The following is a 20,474-nucleotide window of genomic DNA, read 5'->3' as shown; positions in this document are numbered from 1 at the left end:
AACAGCTGCATCAGTAGCAGCATCTACAAAATGGCTGCTCATGCAAAGGCAGGCAACATTGTGCATTACAGGCTTTAATAAGAGGCACAACGCTGACAACATATTAGAGAAAATGAGGGAAATTATCTCCCAGTGGCTTACCCCACTTAGACTCTCATGGGGATTTGTGGTGTCAGACAATGCCAGTAACATTGTGCGGGCATTAAATATGGGCAATTTCCAGCACGTCCCATGTTTTGCCCACACCATTAATTTGGTGGTGCAGCATTACCTCAAGAGTGACAGGGGTGTGCAGGAGATGCTTGCGGTGGCCCGCAAAATTGCTGGACACTTTCGGCATTCAGCCAGTGCCTACCGCAGACTAGAGGCACATCAAAAAAGCTTGAACCTGCCCTGCCATCACCTCAAACAAGAGGTTGTGACGCGCTGGAACTCCACCCTCTATATGCTGCAGAGGATGGAGGAGCAGCAAAAGGCCATTCAGGCCTACACAGCCACCTACGACATAGGCAAAGGAGTGGGGATGCGCCTGAGTCAAGCGCAGTGGAGACTGATTTCCGTGTTGTGCAAGGTTCTGCAGCCATTTGAACTTGCCACACGAGAAGTCAGTTCCGACACTGCCAGCTTGAGTCAGGTCATTCCCCTGATCAGGCTGTTGCAGAAGCAGCTGGAGAAAGTGAGGGAGGAGCTGGTAAGCCATTGCGATTACAGCAAGCATGTAGCTCTTGTGGATGTAGCCCTTCGTACGCTTTGCCAGGATCCGAGGGTGGTCACTCTTTTAAAGTCAGAGGAATACATTCTGGCCACCGTGCTCGATCCTCGGTTTAAAGCGTATGTTGTGTCTCTGTTTCCGGCGGACACAAATCTACAGCGGTGCAAAGACCTGCTGGTCAGGAGATTGTCCTCTGAAGAGGACCGTGACATGCCAACAGCTCCACCCTCATTTTCTTCCACATCTATGGCTGCGAGGAAAAAGCTCAGTTTTCCCAAAAGAGGCACTGGCGGGGATGCTGATAACATCTGGTCCGGACTGAAGGACCTGCCAACCATTGCAGACATGTCTACTCTCGCTGCATTGGATGCTGTGACAATAGAAAAAATTGTGGATGATTACTTTGCTGACACCATCCAAGTAGACATGTCAGACAGTCCATATTGTTACTGGCAGGAAAAAAAGGCAGTTTGGAAGCCCCTGTACAAACTGGCTCTATTTTACCTGAGTTGTCCCCCCTCCAGTGTGTACTCGGAAAGAGTTTTTAGTGCAGCGGGGAACCTGGTCAGTGAGCGGCGAAGGAGGTTGCTTCCTCACAACGTTGAAAAAATGATGTTTATAAAAATGAATAATCAATTCCTCAATGAAGTACAGCACTGCCCTCCAGATACTACAGAGGGACCTGTGGTTGTGGAGTCCAGCGGGGACGAATTGATAATGTGTGATGAGGAGGAAGTACACACTGTAGGGGGAGAGGAATCAGAGGTTGAGGATGAGGACGACATCTTGCCTCAGTAGAGCCTGTTTAGTCTGTACAGGGAGAGATGAATAGCTTTTTTGGTGTGGGGGCCCAAACAAACCAATCATTTCAGTCAAAGTTGTTTGGTAGGCCCTGTCGCTGAAATGATTGGTTTGTTAAAGTGTGCATGTCCTATTTCAACAACAGACCTCTCAACTGCAGCTCATCCCTCCTCTGCGGGGATAATGTCTCCTGTGCTCTGACACGTCACTCTGTGTACTCTCAGCCTCAGGATCTGACACTACAGCTACCATGCCTCTTGTAGCAGCCCTCACTCCAGGGCCTCTTCCATGTGCAGTGTCCCCCTCTCTCTTGGGTTCACTATAGTGGCATGGAGTTCTCCCCCTCATCCAGGGCACACATTCCTTGCCCTGGCTCAGTCACCACGCTCAGACTTCCAGGCAATGCTGGGGGAGCCTGGGAGCTTCCACCCCAGGTCCCCAGCTACAACTCTCCTCTCCTGTGTCTTCTCTCTCTTTCTGACACTTTAAAGATCGTGCCTTTAAATGAAAAAGTCAGTCTTCATTGCACGACTATGTGCAAGTGCAACAGGGACATTTTTTTGGGTTTACAAAGTCAAACAATAACACTACGACCCTGTCTGTCTGGGGTCTGTCAATGACGAATTGTCTGGAGCATGTTTGGAGGAGGTATTGTGGCCCCGGTATCAAATTGGGTACCGGGGCCACCCCACTATGCAGTCCAGATACTTGTTTGGTGGAATTCCGACACGTGGAGGGTTTTTAAATTATATTGTGGCCTCGGTACTAAATTGTGTACCGGGGCCACCACACTACGCAGTCAAGATACTTGTTTGGTGGAATTCAGACCAGTTGAGGGTTTTATTATTATATTGTGTGGACCACTCTATCTATACCACACTACAACTCTATACCACTCTATTTCCTACTTTAATTCTATTTAATTCTATTTCCTACTTTAATTCTATTACTAATTAATTACCATAAAGAGGAACAAAAAAAACCAATTTTACCAAAAGTATAATATGACTTAGACTTACAAACACTACACTTTAAAGATCGTGCCTTTAAATGAAAAAGTCAGTCTTCATTGCACGACTATGTGCAACAGGGACATTTTTTTGGGTTTACAAAGTCAAACAATAACACTACGATCCTGTCTGTCTGGGGTCTGTCAATGACGAATTGTCTGGAGCATGTTTGGAGGAGGTATTGTGGCCCCGGTATCAAATTGGGTACCGGGGCCACCCCACTATGCAGTCCAGATACTTGTTTGGTGGAATTCCGACACGTGGAGGGTTTTTAAATTATATTGTGGCCTCGGTACCAAATTGTGTACCGGGGCCACCACACTACGCAGTCAAGATAGATAGATGCGTATTGCGTATCATAGATAAAGTACATTCAGTGGTGTGGGGCAAATTGAAAAATATTCCAAATGCACTGACATTATCAAAAACAAGAGGTTGTCACACGCTAAAACTCCAACATGTATATGATGGAGAGGATGGAGGAGCAGCCGTATGTGTAGTGTAATGCAGATCTGTTGAAGGTTTTTTATATATTTTATTGTGGTGCCCAGTGCCCACTCCTCTACGCAGTCCAGATACATTTATTGGTGCGAATCATAAAAGTTCAGGGTTTTTAATATATATTGTGGTGACCCACTCCTCTACGCAGTCCAGGTACATTTATTGGTGCGAATCATAAAAGTTCAGGGTTTTTAATATATATTGTGGTGACCCACTCCTCTACGCAGTCCAGGTACATTTATTGGTGCGAATCATAAAAGTTCAGGGTATTTAATAGATATTGTGGTGACCCACTCCTCTACGCAGTCCAGGTACATTTATTGGTGCGAATCATAAAAGTTCAGGGTTTTTAATATATATTGTGGTGACCCACTCCTCTACGCAGTCCAGGTACATTTATTGGTGCGATTCATAAAAGTTCAGGGTTTTTAATATATATTGTGGTGACCCACTCCTCTACGCAGTCCAGGTACATTTATTGGTGCGAATCATAAAAGTTCAGGGTTTTTAATATATATTGTGGTGACCCACTCCTCTACGCAGTCCAGGTACATTTATTGGTGCGAATCATAAAAGTTCAGGGTTTTTAATAGATATTGTGGTGACCCACTCCTCTACGCAGTCCAGGTACATTTATTGGTGCGATTCATAAAAGTTCAGGGTTTTTAATATATATTGTGGTGACCCACTCCTCTACGCAGTCCAGGTACATTTATTGGTGCGAATCATAAAAGTTCAGGGTTTTTAATATATATTGTGGTGACCCACTCCTCTACGCAGTCCAGGTACATTTATTGGTGCGAATCATAAAAGTTCAGGGTTTTTAATAGATATTGTGGTGACCCACTCCTCTACGCAGTCCAGGTACATTTATTGGTGCGAATCATAAAAGTTCAGGGTTTTTAATATATATTGTGGTGACCCACTCCTCTACGCAGTCCAGGTACATTTATTGGTGCGATTCATAAAAGTTCAGGGTTTTTAATATATATTGTGGTGACCCACTCCTCTACGCAGTCCAGGTACATTTATTGGTGCGAATCATAAAAGTTCAGGGTTTTTAATATATATTGTGGTGACCCACTCCTCTACGCAGTCCAGGTACATTTATTGGTGCGAATCATAAAAGTTCAGGGTTTTTAATAGATATTGTGGTGACCCACTCCTCTACGCAGTCCAGGTACATTTATTGGTGCGATTCATAAAAGTTCAGGGTTTTTAATATATATTGTGGTGACCCACTCCTCTACGCAGTCCAGGTACATTTATTGGTGCGAATCATAAAAGTTCAGGGTTTTTAATATATATTGTGGTGACCCACTCCTCTACGCAGTCCAGGTACATTTATTGGTGCGAATCATAAAAGTTCAGGGTTTTTAATAGATATTGTGGTGACCCACTCCTCTACGCAGTCCAGGTACATTTATTGGTGCGAATCATAAAAGTTCAGGGTTTTTAATATATATTGTGGTGACCCACTCCTCTACGCAGTCCAGAAAGATACCTTGTTGCAACGTTTTGGACTAATAACTATATTGTGAGGTGTTCAGAATACACTGTAAATTAGTGGAAATGCTTGTTATTGAATGTTATTGAGGTTAATAAAAGCCTAGGAGTGAAAATAAGCCCAAAAACTTGATTTTTAAACTTTTTATGTTTTTTTCAAAAAAAATCCGAATCCAATACCTTAAATCCGAACCGAGACCTTTCGTCAAGTGTTTTGCGAGACAAATCCGAACCTCAAAAATAACGAAAATCCGGATCCAAAACACAAAACACGAGACCTCAAAAGTCGCCGGTGCACATCCCTAGTTAAAATCACCTAATCAAATCGCCGACACAAATACGGATGGATTCTTACCACAGGTAGGTGGAACAATAGTATTTGTAATAAAATAGGAACTGGTTCATTATGATTTCATTTTAACGATAATATTATAATAACGGTAGATTAATTATCCTCAGATTGGTTTATATATATTTTATATTGTATGTTTGTACATTTCAGTGCTTCCATTCATTGTAGAAATAAATATGTATCATATATATTAGCATTTAATGAACAGAATACAGAAAATAACTTTAGTCTGGGAAAATATGCGGTGATTTGCAGCTAATTTTAGATACGTTTATATAGAAAAGGCCGGTATATTTTTACATAGATAGACCATATTTGATTATAAAAGAAAAAAGGATTACATTTCTGGCCACTGTGTAGATAGGTATAATGAACGGAATTGTATACGGAAGCTTGTGTGCCATCCGACTGAGATTATAGGTGGTTTTATAATATAGGAGTTTATAATAACATGTAAGCATTGATTTCTGTTAGGAAAAAACCTTTGTCTATTTATTTTTTATTAGTATATTTGTATTGGATGCTAATAAGTATATATTTCAATACGTAATCTCTTTTGAGGTATATGTTTCTTTCGTACACTAATTTTAAATCTGATGATTCATTGTACATATAGTAAAATAGTAACATGGTTGATGAGGTTGGAAAAAGACACCATTCCATCAAGTTCAACCTATTTGGATCTCCTGCGATCTCTATCTTATATTTGAAATTGATCCAGATAACGCAACCGCCAATCTGTTTCAATCAGGAAAAATCCCTCCAGACCCAATATTGCAGTCCTATTTCTCCCTGGATCCACTACTGTTCTTCATTTTAATTAACGGTTGTGTCCCTGGATATCCTTTACTGCTGAAAATTTACCTACACCTTTCATAAACATATCAATTAAATCTGCCATCACAAGCTTCCCTGGCAGTGAATTCCATATCTTGACTACCCTTACTGTAAAGAACCCCTTCCTTTGCTGGTTGTGAAACTTCCTGTCTTCTAACCTTAGGAGGTGACCACGTGTCCTGTGTATAGTCCTTGGGGTAAAAAGTTCTCTGTATTGACTCTTAATGTATTTGTACATAGCAATCATATCCACTATTAGACGCCTTTTTTCTAAAGTAAACATGTCTAAACTGGCTAACCTGTTCTAATAACTTAATGCCTCCATACCAGTTGTCAATTTTGTCATCCTTCTCTGAGCCCTAGTTCCAAAATGTATTTTTTTTATGGAGTGGTGCCCAGAACTGTACTCTGTATTCAAGATGAGGTCTTACCAATGAAAAGCAGTTTCCAATGTTTTTTATGTCTTTAAACTTGTATTTTTTTTTAACTATTTTTATTTAGTAATCATGTGAAAGGTCCGTTTTGATTTGTTTTAGATTGTAAGCTCCAATGGGGCAGGGACTGATGTTAATGAGTTCTCTGTACAGCGCTGCAGAATTAGTGGCGCTTTATAAATAAATAGATGATGATGATGATGATGTATATATTTTTCCTTTTTGCTGAATGTACATTGTATTTTATAATGTTCATATTTTTCTTGTTGAATGTATCTAATTTTTTACGATTCACTGCACAAATGAAAAGCAGGTTTTTCTTTGACACACACCCATGATGTTGAACGCGCTGGATGGGTGTGTTGAAAATACGAGCTGCATAATTAAAGATGATCAATTTGGCAAATTATAGAGATAAATTTTTAAATGAATGTTATTCTTACACTAAGGTACTGTGCAGCTACTTGCTCCTCTACCTATAACACATTTTTAAAAAGTGGAAAACAGATTTTCCAGAACTTGGCAAGTTGAATTTTTATTGTAAATAGGGAAGGGAAGGGAAGGGAAGGGAATAATAATTCTGCTTTGGAAAATATGTTTAAGTTCAGTCACATTATTTTTGTAACATAAAGGAAAGAAGCAGTTCAATATGGTCTAACATGGTAGTACCACTCTTCATTATTAATATTAATTGTTACAATAGATTGTATTAATATTGCTAACTAGTGTGATAAAGAGAACAATTGGGGTCAATAACAATGGAGTAGTGCAGCAGAGTGAAAAGCCCTTGTTTTCTTTTTGTGTAAGATACAGTGTATGATGCAAAAATTAGATTTTGGGCTAAATGTATCAAGTTGCGAGTTTCCGGCGGGTTTTGAAAAGTGGAGATGTTGCCTATAGCAACCAATCAGATTCTGGGGCCTGATTCATTAAGGATCTTAACTTAAGAAACTTCTTATTTCAGTCTCCTGGACAAAACCATGTTACAATGCAAGGGGTGCAAATTAGTATTCTGTTTTGCACATAAGTTAAATACTGACTGTTTTTTCATGTAGCACACAAATATCAACTTTAAATTTCAGTGTACAAATAAGCTATCAAGTATTTGTGTGCATTTAGATCAGTGTTTTCCCAACTCCAGTCCTCAGGGACCCCAACAGTGCAGGTTTTCCAGGTCACAAGTGAAATAATTAGTACCACCTGTGGATCAAAATGTGTGTTATGAGTCGCGGCTCCCCGATGGGCCGCCGCGGCTCACTTCCAGCTGCCTCGGGCGCCCCGGCCGTCTCCATGACGACCGGGACGTCACTTCCGCCCTCCACATCCCGGTTGCCTGGGCAACAACCGGGACGCTCTGTCTCTCCTGCCGCAGCGCCAGGCCAGCTGTCCTACAGCCAGGCGCATGCGTGCAAAATAATTTAAACATTTTTAACCAGTGGTTGTCCGCACTTATTACATATATACATTTATATGGTTAGTGAATACAGTGCGTAGATTTGCTAGTGATGGCTTTAGATATTGGTGATTAGTATATTAGGGAGGGGTCTCGCTGGCACTCTGCTCCTATTGGTTCCCCTCACTACTTAAGGCAGTGAGGACAGAGCCTCACTGCCAGTTATAGCTCTCAGTGTAGCTAGGCTCCCTGTTCCTGTTCCCTGCTCCTCTGCTATTTTGCTAGACCTGATTTCCCGTGTATGACCCCTGGCTTGTTTCTTGACCCCATTGGATTGCCTGTGACCTCTGACCTTGGTTTGTTCTCTGGATTCATTGTCTGCTGCTGGCCCCCGACCCTTGCCTGGACTTCACACTGCTGTCTGCTGTTACCCTCTGACCTCGGCCTGACTACTGGACTCCGTTTCTGCCTCCTATATGGCCCTCGCCAGTGCTGTGGTGACATCATAAACTTGTACTACTTTGAGTTCAATTCCTGGGGGCATCTAAGTACCTGTGAGCGCGTCCAGCTCTACGGGAAAGGCGGCTTGCTATAGGTGAAGACCTCTACAGTCTGTTCTACAAGTTTATGTTGCTCCCTGTCAGCCATAACAATGTGTCGGTTATTAATGAATACACCTGTGCTCCAGCAAAGAGATATGGAAAACATGCACTGTTAGGGGTCCCTGAGGACTGGAGTTGGGAACCAGTGATTTAGATAAACTCCAGAGCAGAGTAGTAGTTAGAAAAAATGTTATTCCATCTGTATTACACTTGGTGTAAAAAAAAGTGTAAACTTCTTGTCCAGGACATGCTGTAGCGTAGTCTTTGCAACCAGGTGTTTTCTCTCCATATGACTCGGAGTGTCCATAGAGTGCACATTGATGTGACTAATAATTGTGTTGATTTCCAACAAATTTTTCTACACTGGAGACACAATAATAATTAAAAGCAGTCAGTTATAACTGAGAAACATACTACAATGGGTCTCTGATGAAAGTGTCCATGGGCATCTAAGGACTGGTTTATTAAGGCACGCAAAATGAATGTATTGCGGGTTCTTTTTTTGTAAACACACGTAAGTCGAACATACGCACGTCCGTATTCAACTACAAGTAGATCTGAAGAAACGTACAATTATTGTCGGCTGAAGAAAAATCAATGATTGTCACCTGTTTATAATATAGTCAATAATGAGAGAACATTAACAAAATTGTTTTTATTTTTATCGGGAAATACATTTATCAGAATGTTATTAATGTCTACTGTGCCTAAAATACATTTTTACAGTTGCTGCTGATTGCACATGTTCTAGCGTGCAAATAGTCATCATTACTGTTATTCGGCACTTACACCAGACCTGTAGCTGGTGCAAGTGATACCATTGAAAACCCCGTACCTGAGAGATGCCCAAAAGCTTGAATCTGGAGCTGGTACGTGCGCTCTCCCTTAGCACGACCTTACTGTATATTGCCTAAGTGCATACGCCCCTTCACCTCCCCGTTCTGCCCAGGAAAACTTAGGCTGTCGTAAGTATCCTTTTGCGCTTGAAGATAAATTGCATACACTTGCTTTCTCTGGCATATAGTTCATTTCTGGGCATGGAGACTTTCTATAAAGCTTTGTCATTGTAACTAAGAGGGAGACCGGACTTCTCTTTTATTACTAATGTGTTAAATGAAATGATTAAAAGATAACTCTATATGCTGGGCTTCTGTTGATCCAATGGAATGTCGAGTACAGGAGTCCGGAATGAAAGAGTAAATTTAGATTTTAAACAAGAAAAACAAAGAAGTATGAAATTAAACTAAAAGTAGTTTCTAATTCGCACAGCTGTATTTTGTCACTTGTCAAAATTCAATGTCTGACAGTTTGTATAGATCAGTGTTGGCTCACCTGTGACACGCCAGGTGTTGTGAAACTACAAGTCCCAGCATACCCTTCCAGCAATAAGCTGCTATATATTGGCAAAGCATGCTGGGACTTGTAGTTTCACAACAGCTGGAGTGTCACAGGTTAGCCAACACTGGTATAGATGATAAGTTGGCTCAGTCTCTAGTAAGATACACAATGCTCTTTTGTTGCTTGTTAAATCCAAGGTCTAATGAGGTACAATGATAATACATCTGCTCATTAGAGATTTCTAGAAATACGTTAAAATATTACACACACGTCTATTGTATTTTTTCTGTAGACTGCTTAAGCCTTGAGATATGTATTTTTCTATTGGTTGGCATAATGTCTTATATTTGTGATGTGTCTATGTAATCTGAACTTCAAAAAGTGATGTCTATGTCTTAGTAAACCAGAGTTCTTAGAACACCAGAGCTGTGTGGCTGTGTTCTCTCTCCAGCCGGGTTTATCTGATAAACTTCACTGAGCACTTGACAACTCATCATTATCAAGAACAAGGAGACCAATCAAGCTTCGCCATTTGTGTTTATGGTTTATTCATTCAAAATGTGAGGTTTTGGGTGTTGGAGCTCAGAATCTACTGCTTTCACATTCTGTATGCGTGAGTGTACATGCAAATACCACACTGTGTATGCTGACAGGTGTTTGTGAAATATCTTGCAAGAAAATAAATGACTGATTCATTATTGGTTATAAGTTGAAAATTGCCATATCAATATTTCAGGTTATTAAATACTTGTAATAATCTATATCTAATATATAAATGCTTAGTGGCGTCTGTGTGTGTGTGAAAAAAAAAAAAACCAAGTTGCAGCGCCACCTGCTGGGCAGAGTTATACACTGACCTACTAAATTCTTAGTGTGTGTGGGGAAAAAAATTCAAAAAGGGCTGAAATTTGGTAGGGCTCAAACTCATTTTCGTGAGGTAATTTTACCTCATGAACACACATGTGTAGAGGTGTGCGTTAGTGTGTGTGTGTGTGTGTGGAAAAAACTATTTTCTCAGAAAGGGCTCATCCAATTGACCTGAAATTTGGTATACTGACATTATTTGACAAAAAAATTAGAATAGTCAAGTCAGTTAACTTCCATCATCCCCCCGTGGGAGGAGTAGTAAAAGCTAAATTTACGAGTTGAGGGCTCAAACTCATTTTCGTGAGGTAATTTTACCTCATGAACACATATTAAAAAGGGCGCTTGCGTCGGGAAGTAACGATCTTCCCCTGAGGAGGCCTGGGCTAGGTCCAAATGCATGACAAGAACCTTTTTAAGACCTTAAGTATCTTGATTTGACTAGAATGCATGAGTATCATGCACGGGTTAACTTGTATATATATATATATATGTATATGTTTTACTTAAGTGATAACAGGGTGTGTACACAGTCCAAGTAACCATTATCTCACAGTTTATTTTAGTATTCATTTTCCAGATTGAGTAACTTTTAATTGCTCCCCTTAATTGCTCCCTAGAGGAACAGCATTTAGAGTAGAAGAAGACGTTTTACTCTCAAGCCCTCGATTTCTTTGATAAGTACTCCTTACGGTGGGAGTTGCAAATGAAGGTGATCAGAGGTACCCAAATCCACTCTGACATACAGAGATTCAAGGAAGTCTGGAAATAAATAAAATGATCACAGAAAACTATTTTAATATATTTTGTATTACGTACTTTTTTTTTTCTTACCTTTAATATACAGTATATAAGACAAAGGTTAAATGTAGATGTGCAAAACAGTAAAATCATTAAGCAATATATAGAGTATTTAAGTATATAAATTTAATAAGAATTCTGTACCTGGACTGTTTGTAAACAAAGTATGTAATAGACATACACTTATCACCATATTTTATGCATAATCTGGCTCTTTTGTCATATGTTTATTTTTTGGCTTCAATTGTATGTATTCACCTATAATCTAGTACAGTGTTTTTCAAATCCAATTCTCAGGAACCCCTAACAGTGCATGTTTTCCATATCTCCTTGCTGGAGCACAGGTGTATTCATTACTGACAGACACGGTGTAGCAGGTGGTATAATTATTTCACTGGTCACCTGGAAAACCTGCACTGTTAGGGGGTCCTAGTTCAGAATAACTAAGCTCACACGTTTCCTTGTTAATCCTACCATGCACATACAGTATGTACACAATATAAGTTACAAGAGGAAACCACAGTTTATTATAGATTCCAGTTTCAGGGTTTTAACCATAGAAAGACAGAAATCTGATGCTGGTCATGCCCCCATACCATTAAGGAACATTCCACACTCTCCATCGGGACTTTAGAGAATCCTCCTACCACCACTCCGGCTCTTCCCTTATGCAGAAACTAGATGCGCTTCCTCATTACAGGAGCAGAGCATTTGCATCTTCTTTCCTCATCACCACTAACTGCGGTGGTATTGGGCCCTATGGGGATTCCTGGGAATTCCACAATAGAGGCCCTAGTCACTGGTGCCACTGCAATGATTGTGAAGATGAAATTCTAAGCGCATATGCTGACGCTGCTCCTATAACAAGGAAGCAGAGGGAGGAGTGTGGAAGGTCTCCCGATGCTGAGTGGTTATCCTAAGTGCTAGATTTAGATTCTGTTCATCAAGCATAATACAATGCATCCTGTTCCATAGGATACTACCCCTCTCCCCTCTGATCCTGTGCCTGACACCTTCCTCTTTTCTTTGTTTAAAAAGAAACAAGATAAACACCAAGTTATATAGGGTTTCCAACTTTTTATGGTACATTTATGCATTAATACTAAAAAACACTGCTATACTTCTCATCTATGTTTAGTTTCATTACTCTAGACCAGTGTTTCCCAAACCCAGTCCTCAGGGACCCCTAACAGTGCATGTTTTCCATATCTCCTTGCAGGAGCACAGGTGTATTCATTACTAACTGATACATTGTAACAGATAAACAGGTGGTGCTAATTATTTCACTTGTCACCTGGAAAACCTGCACTGTTAGGGGTCTGTGAGGACTGGAGTTGGGAGACACTGCTTTAGACCTATTATACGCCATAATGTAGTCTCAGAACTGTATCTGTCAACTACGGTATAATGCTTTTACATTGTCTCTACACGTGTATATGTTCACCTGGATAGAGTGAGACCAATATCCTGCTGTCCTCCGGGACACTCCTATGGTTCTCACTGCTTGACGCACAAAATCTGTAGCAAGAGGAACAAGCACTGATTTCTTCTGAAAAAGGCTGCTATATGATATCATATTTGTGACCACAAAAAAGGGAGTTATACTCTGTATAAAAATTCCATTAGAGGAGTATTCATAATGCAGAGTCCGACTGAAAGTATCCAGGAAGGTCTGTAAAAATAGAAGCCAGAACACCCAGAATGTTTTAATGTAACATTAAACATTTCCAAGCAAGTTCTGATGAACATTAAACATATTGTAGTACTAGAAATATTATATACAAAGACTTTAGTTGTAGTAGAGATATTGGGAAATTAGGGAAAGAATCGTTTCTCTGTTATGACTGGTGTTCTGCCATCTAAGAAGAGTTTCTCAACTTCCATCATGGTAGGAAAATCTGTGCACAGAGCATGCACATATTAGCTACTCCGTGGATTATGTATATGTGCCTTATGGGAAGTCAAAATTAAGAGAGGGACACATAACACACTTGCTCTGCACACTTGTATTTTTCTCCAGTGTAGATGATTCCCACATGCATATGTTATTTTGAGCCCCATATCCTTTAGGAAACAAACAAAGTCATGTTTAAATGAAGACTTCTTCTGTAGAGTACAAATGAACATACCCTCTGCTCTGTGCTTAAATAAGTTAAAGTTTACATTAGTTTTTCAGTATGCAGCTACTACTTAACATCCGTAAAATAATCATCTGCTGCACCACTCTGCAAATCACTTCACTAGCTCCCTATTCCCTCCAGAATTCAATTCAAGCTGCTCAGCTTCACCTACAAAGCCCTTACCAGCACCTCCTCTTCATACATCTCTGACCTCATCACCTGAGCTGGACCTCTCCATTCCACTTCTGACCTATGTACCGCCTCCCTTCTAAAACACTCCCACCTCCAAGACTTCTACCACACTGCTCCTCACTTATGGAGCTCCCTCCCCTGGCCTGTCCAGACTCTACCCCAACCTTCAAAGCCACATGTTCACTATAACCTACCCTACACTGCTCCTCTACATGCACTACCTGCCATGTGACTATCTGGCGCTGTGTGACACCTTACAAATAATGATAATGATGAGACCTGGGGGTAAATGTATGAAGCTCCTATTTCTGCAAGTCACCAGAAATCGTCGACTCTGCAGGAGAAATTTAAAGCAGCGATGGCTTGTAAAGGCAAGTTTGCCTTTTCAAGCTATCGCCGCTTTAAATTTCCCCTGCAAAGTCGACGATTTCCAGCGACTTGAAGAAATCGGAGCTTCATACATTTACCCCCTGGAGTTTCTTACATTAGACATTAAAACACAACGCATATTATAACTCTTCCAAGAGTTAAAAAGTAACTCCACTAAAAGTCTAATTTGAACCCAACACACCCTGCCTCTAACTAACACAGTTGTGGGAGTTCCATGCCAGGGACCCGTAGTTTGGAAGACCTCACCACGCCAGCTCTGACAATAGTACTGTCAGTTTCTAAAAGAGACTTCATTTCGGCCCACCCAGTGCCTGTGTTAGAAAGTGACGCTTCATACAGTTCTGCTAGGAGAGGGGATATTAAGTTTAATCAATTTTATTACCTTTGAGGCTGCATACAAAGTCAACAGAGGCACAGGCTGGTAGCATGATGCAGATGATATATTGATAATGGCTCCTCTGTTCCTCTCTACCATGCCGGGGAGCACTATATGAACCATCATTACGGCTGCAGCAATGTTGACATTGACGATCTCCCACACTTTGTCTTCTGGAACCTCATTAAAAAATTGTGGATACTCATAGGCCACTCCAGCATTGTTCACTAAAATACCCACATCCACATCTCTCAGACCCTCCTTAATGGAAGGATACACCTCACGGCCTAGGCTGAAATCGGCTACTATGAAATGGGTTTTCACCCCATAGTTTTCAGTTATGGCACCCGACACTTTCTGGAGCTTCTCTATATTACGGCTGACCAAGATGATGTTCACACCATGGCTAGCCAGCTCCTCGGCATATGCTTTGCCAATTCCATCGGTGGCTCCTGGGAAATAAACAAAGCCAAATAAATAATGAGATGGACCATATAATTTTGCCTACATATGATTTTTGTTCTACCTCTCCTTCTTGATTTTTCATTCCTATCTCACTGGTGTATATTATATTATCTGGAATATGTCACTTGTTCACCTGCCCTTCAGGTTGCACATCTACATTTGTCTGGTATATTTGGCTTTTGGCCCAGTCCTCGTTTATCCTTTCTTAACCCGTATAACATCACATGCATACATAATGGAGAAAAAAATGTAGGCCCTCTACAGGACAGATGGTAATGTTACGTTATTGTTATCTATAGGAAAAACTAGGGGCCTGATTCATTAAGGATCTTAACTTGAGAAACTTCTTATTTAAGTCTCCTGGACAAAACCATGTTACAATGCAAGGGGAGCAAATTAGTTTTCTGTATTGCACATAAGTTAAATTCTGTTTTTTCATGTAGCACACAAATACTTGATAGCTTATTTGTACACTGAAATTTAAAGTTGATATTTGTGGGCTACATGAAAAACAGTCAGTATTTAACTTATGTGCAAAACAGAATACTAATTTGCACCCCTTGCATTGTAACATGGTTTTGTCCAGGAGTCTTAAATAAGAAGTTTCTTAAGTGAAGATCCTTAATGAATCAGGCCCTAGATTTTATGGTCTTAAAATGTAAATTCTATGAAGCACACTATGTACCATAGTACCCAAGGTTATAGATAAATCATACAGCCAAATGCACAATGCTGACGTCCTATGTCTATGACACTCACCGGTGACTACGGCCCACTCTCCATATTGTTTTAGATCATTGGTTCGGTGGAAAATACAAGGAGAAACATATTGTCTGATGAAGCTGTAACAACCACACAGGATGTTGAGAGTTTTCCGCACTGTGTACAAGGCTCCTACAGCAGCCAATATCTCCATGTGATTGTAGTAGGAGGACAAGACATCCTGAGAAAAAGGCCGTAAAATGCTTTTCACTGCAGTCACTGCCTCCATGGCGCCATAGAAACGCGTTCCTGACATCTAAAATGGCAATAATATGTACTTATGTTTATTTTAAAAAAAAACTACAATTGGGCTTGTACATCCTGGTAATATAAAGAGTGCAGATAATGCGACAAAGAGAAGATGCATCTGCCTAACAACAGACACCCCCCTCAGACACTTACGTCTAACTTGCGAATATGTTTGAATACCTTATATTTGATATGATACAAATGTAATTGCTATGAAGAATCTTTTTTTTTTTAATAACTTTATTTAAAGGGTACCATCACACAATGTATACATACAGTATAGAAAGCCTATGCAAACCAAAATAGGTAACAGTATATACGTTTGGAGGGGGATGTGTAGCAGCCCCAGCATTAACACAGGAGAATGTACAAAAAAACGGAGGCAAACAAGTACACAATTAGGCAGTCAGAACTGAATCGACAGATTAAGTACCAAACTATTGAAAGATGAATTAGAGTGTGAGGACTATTTTCTGTATTGTAATAGGGAAGGGAAGGAGAGAGAGGGACATAAGGGGATGGGGGGGGGAGAACCGAGACAAGACATGGGACTTTGGCGGCCAGTACACCTCTAGTTGAGGAAAGCTGAATCCATATATAGTTTTGAACTAGACTGGTTATAGGAAGAGGGACGAAGTGTCTTGAGGATGAGAAATACTATCGTATGCATTGGAGGGACTATTGTAAATAAAGTCTTCACACCAAATTTGGGGGGAATTTGTGGGATTTATTGTTTAGGTATGCCAAAAAAATTTCCATCTATACCAGGAACCATATTTTATTGATGAGGTGCTGTCTAGATGGGGAAAGGGAGGGGGGGGGGGGTCTGTTGTTTTCCAGTTCTTAGCCACTAGGCTGCGTTTAGAATTTGTGTGGACAGCTACTCTGCATATTTAGCAAGAGCCTCCAGTGGAGGTCCCAAAAGGAAGGACCAGGGACATTTAGTAATTTGAATCTGTGCAACTTCACTAATTAAAGCAGCCACATCATCCCAGAACAAAGCAATTTTGGGGCAAGACCACCAGATGTAGAGGAATGATCCCCGTTCACCGCATCCCCACCAACATAGGTCAGATGTGGTCCCATATTGTTTTCAACCTAGTCAGGACAAGGTACCACGTAAAATAGATTTTACAAGCGTTTTCTTTCATAATAGAGGTGATAGAGGTCTTTGAGACCCGCTCTCTAATTGTTGACCAGGTGTCCTCATCTGATAGCCTGTCCAAATCAGCTTCACACTTAAGTTCGTGGGGAGGGTTATTGGTCTGTCTAGAGGCAACAAGTAGGTTATACAAGTTAGAAATAATTCCCTTCTGAAGGGGATCTCTTACACAAATAGATTTCACAAGGGTCAACTCTCTCGTAACATTAGGTTTTGAGAGGGATTCAACATAATGTGATACCGGAAGGTACGCAAATGGGTTGATTGACGGAAAATCCAATTTTTCTTTAAAGGTCGCCAGTGGAATACAATGAGCAGACTCAAGTACATCTCTAATCAACTTTATGCCTCTCACGTGCCAGGATTAAAAACGTTAATGGCATTGTCCTGATGAGGAAGCAGGGTTGCCCCAGAGAGGTGCTATGGGAGAGGGTATTGTGGTAGTCTTAAAATGAAGCCTGCAATAGTCCCAAATTTTGGAAGTGAAGGAAATAACCGGGTAAGCTTTCATAATTCCAGGTCTGTCGCTCGGTGGCATACCCAACGTCAAGCCTAAGAAAGACACCAGGCAAGCGGAGGATTCCAGATCTATCCACAGTTGGCCAAGTCCTCCTGAGACTTTGAAGAATCTTTTAAACTTGAACGAACTAGCTAAACTTTCCTACAACATGCTCTGCAAATCCCAATCTATGGCCGGCGACTACTAAAGTCTCAATAGGCGTTTGCAAATCATTTGCATACCTCTAATTACATGCAGTTCACTAGTTTGAGTGTTCATCATCATCATCATCATCATCTGCTACTTACAGCTTCCCCTGGATCACCCGCAAATGAAACCTGTTTTTTAAACGTAACTGAGACTATGTCCAAGCATGAATATGAACACAATTGCTCAAACATGCCCTTACTGTGCAGATATCTGATATCTGTAGGTTAGAACACCTCTTTCCACCTTTGTTATGCCTTTTCAGCAGTAAGGAGTTGTAAGTGGCAAAAAGTTGCCACATTTGTATACAGTCACCACTTTCTGACCATGCGCAGTATGAAAAAATGCAAAAATACGCTGCTCAAAACAACTTACGTCTCGCTCTGAATCAGACCACCTGTGTTTTCTGTGTAATGTGAATCAAAGAGCAACATTTGTTGTATGGATTTTGTGCAATACCAATGGATTTTACACATACATTTTCAATGAATACAGTCATATCCCATGTGGGGCAGGTCGGTCACAGTGGCTTTTTGTGCTCTAGCGAATCAGAGCAAAACAACAAAATAAAAACACACAGAACAACATCAGATATCAAGATCAAGCCAATATCAAGATATCAAGCCAAAAAAGACCTACATTGCATAAGAACTAAAATTTGGGAATCATTATGAAAATGAAAGCAGACTTTTGGTGCTGTCAGTTTTCCTTTGTACCAATTTTCATAACTGTACTCTACTATATATTATATATACAATTCCCAAAGAATTGTATCTATATCTATTTTATCTGAGTGGTAGGGAGACCATTCAAATCCCCAGAGGCAGCACCCAGCTTTCATATCCTCTTGTCCACGTTAAGGTAGACAGCGCTCAGTAATTTTCATCATTCCTACTATATAGTAACTTGCAAAACTAATGTGTTACTTCTCCTACTCTACATAACAATTTACCCTAACTACAGAAAATACCTTTTATTAAGTTACATGTTAGGGAGAGGAATAATAAGATACACCTCATCTAACTTCCAATTCTGATAAAAGATCCTATTTTTGCCACAAAGTCATTCATGTTGTATATTGAGGAACCTATATGCAAATAAATAATTTAAATTGGGAATTTAACTCACTTTTTAGATGAAAGTACTATTCAGGATAAGCTACAGCACTGTTCCTGCTGTGGTCTGTAAGGGTAGATGATCCAAGTAAATTAAAAGAACTGGTTTCTCAGTAATGCTGAGGTTGCTACACCAGCATATACACTTGATAAACAAGACTTTGTTCTTTCATTACAATTACAACTCGTACATACCATTTAATTTGTGCGCTTGTAAACATAAATAATACTGACACACCCAGAATTGCTATGAAAACATTTTAAACTGATTTTAATATTCAATAATACAGGCAACAACATTAGTTACCTTACAACTGCACTTATTGGTGAACTCAATCTAAGGGGTATATTTACTAAACTGCGGGTTTTAGAAAGTGGAGGTGGAGTCGGATTCTAGTTATCATTTATTTAGTACATTCTACAAAATGACAGCTAGAATCTGATTGGTTGCTATAGGTAACATCTCCACATTTTCAAACCGGTAGTTTAGTAAATATACCCCTAAGTAAGATACCTTCTTTCTACAAAGCCAACAGCACTTGCGTAGTAATTAGAGATGGGCGGGTCCGGTTCTCCGAGAACCGAACCCACCCGAACTTTGGGTATCCGAGTACCGAGCTGAGCAGCTCGGTACTCTCCCGCCCATTCCGAATCCAAATCGAGGCCGAACGTCATTGTGACGTCGTCGGATCTCGGGACTCGGTTCTCGCGATACTTCAACTTTATAAATACACGCCTCCACAGCAATCCATCGCCATTTGACAGAGGGAGAGAGCAGGGTGTAGTCATAGGCTAATTAGAGCAGGGACAGAGAATACCATATTGTTCTTGCAATTGCTCTAACCAAAATCGCTAGTGCAGAGAGGAGGATAGAGGTTTATTATTTTTTCTTCATATTTGGCACTCCCCAGCGCTTTTGGGGTGTCCCCCATAATTGTGCATTAATATTTCTGGCTGTCAAAAGTCATATCTGTCAGCAGTATCTACTCAATAATTTGTAGCACTCCTCAGTGTTTTTGGGGTGTCCTCCCTAATTGTGCATTAATATTTCTGGCTGTCAAAAGTCATATCTGTCAGCAGTATCTACTCAATAATTTTTAGCACTCCTCAGTGTTTTTGGGGTGTCCTCCCTAATTGTGCATTAATATTTCTGGCTGTCAAAAGTCATATCTGTCAGCAGTATCTACTCAATAATTTTTAGCACTCCTCAGTGTTTTTGGGGTGTCCTCCCTAATTGTGCATTAATATTTCTGGCTGTCAAAAGTCATATCTGTCAGCAGTATCTACTCAATAATTTGTAGCACTCCTCAGTGTTTTTGGGGTGTCCTCCCTAATTGTGCATTAATATTTCTGGCTGTCAAAAGTCATATCTGTCAGCAGTATCTACTCAATAATTTTTAGCACTCCTCAGTGTTTTTGGGGTGTCCTCCCTAATTGTGCATTAATATTTCTGGCTGTCAAAAGTCATATCTGTCAGCAGTATCTACTCAATAATTTTTAGCACTCCTCAGTGTTTTTGGGGTGTCCTCCCTAATTGTGCATTAATATTTCTGGCTGTCAAAAGTCATATCTGTCAGCAGTATCTACTCAATAATTTTTAGCACTCCTCAGTGTTTTTGGGGTGTCCTCCCTAATTGTGCATTAATATTTCTGGCTGTCAAAAGTCATATCTGTCAGCAGTATCTACTCAATAATTTGTAGCACTCCTCAGTGTTTTTGGGGTGTCCTCCCTAATTGTGCATTAATATTTCTGGCTGTCAAAAGTCATATCTGTCAGCAGTATCTA

At 40.4% G+C, this 20,474-nt stretch overlaps 2 protein-coding genes across 6 annotated transcripts in view; one reads left to right on the top strand and one right to left on the bottom strand.

Moving 5' to 3' along the window:
* The window catches only part of DNAAF1 (dynein axonemal assembly factor 1), an 87,174-nt gene that overhangs the window by 9,788 nt on the left and 56,912 nt on the right, over positions 1-20,474 (top strand). For 3 of the 5 annotated variants that reach the window (XM_075188896.1, XM_075188894.1, XM_075188895.1), the window contains exon 4: positions 4,844-4,890. The exons of 1 other annotated variant lie outside the window; for it this stretch is intronic. In XM_075188896.1, coding sequence (XP_075044997.1) covers positions 4,844-4,890 — 47 coding nt within the window. Of the gene's footprint in view, positions 1-4,843; positions 4,891-15,487; positions 15,731-20,474 lie in introns of those variants that run through there. One more of the 5 variants, XM_075188897.1, reaches the window with a different exon arrangement.
* LOC142104307 (hydroxysteroid dehydrogenase-like protein 1) lies at positions 8,789-18,793 on the bottom strand. Its single transcript, XM_075188899.1, has 5 exons — positions 18,702-18,793; positions 15,454-15,712; positions 14,236-14,681; positions 12,596-12,823; positions 8,789-11,112 (listed from the first exon to the last, which is right to left on the bottom strand). Exons 2-5 carry the CDS (start codon positions 15,710-15,712, stop codon positions 11,008-11,010), a joined length of 1,038 nt encoding a protein of 345 aa, XP_075045000.1. The 5' UTR covers positions 18,702-18,793; the 3' UTR covers positions 8,789-11,007.

This window comes from Mixophyes fleayi, chromosome 10 (assembly GCF_038048845.1).
Source record: "Mixophyes fleayi isolate aMixFle1 chromosome 10, aMixFle1.hap1, whole genome shotgun sequence".
Classification (NCBI taxonomy): Eukaryota; Metazoa; Chordata; class Amphibia; order Anura; family Limnodynastidae; genus Mixophyes; species Mixophyes fleayi.
Note: the sequence above shows the minus strand (reverse complement) of the source record. Positions and strands in the feature narration are given on the sequence as shown.

Excerpts from the sequence above, each read along its gene's own strand:
- LOC142104307 (XM_075188899.1), bottom strand. The coding sequence starts at position 15,712 with ATGTCAGGAACGCGTTTCTATGGCGCCATGGAGGCAGTGACTGCAGTG. Across the intron at positions 14,682-15,453 it reads AGAGTGGGCCGTAGTCACCG|GAGCCACCGATGGAATTGGC; the intron begins GTGAGTGTCATA and ends TTTATTTCCCAG. Across the intron at positions 11,113-12,595 it reads ATTGGTCTCACTCTATCCAG|ACTTCCTTGAATCTCTGTAT; the intron begins GTGAACATATAC and ends ATTTATTTCCAG.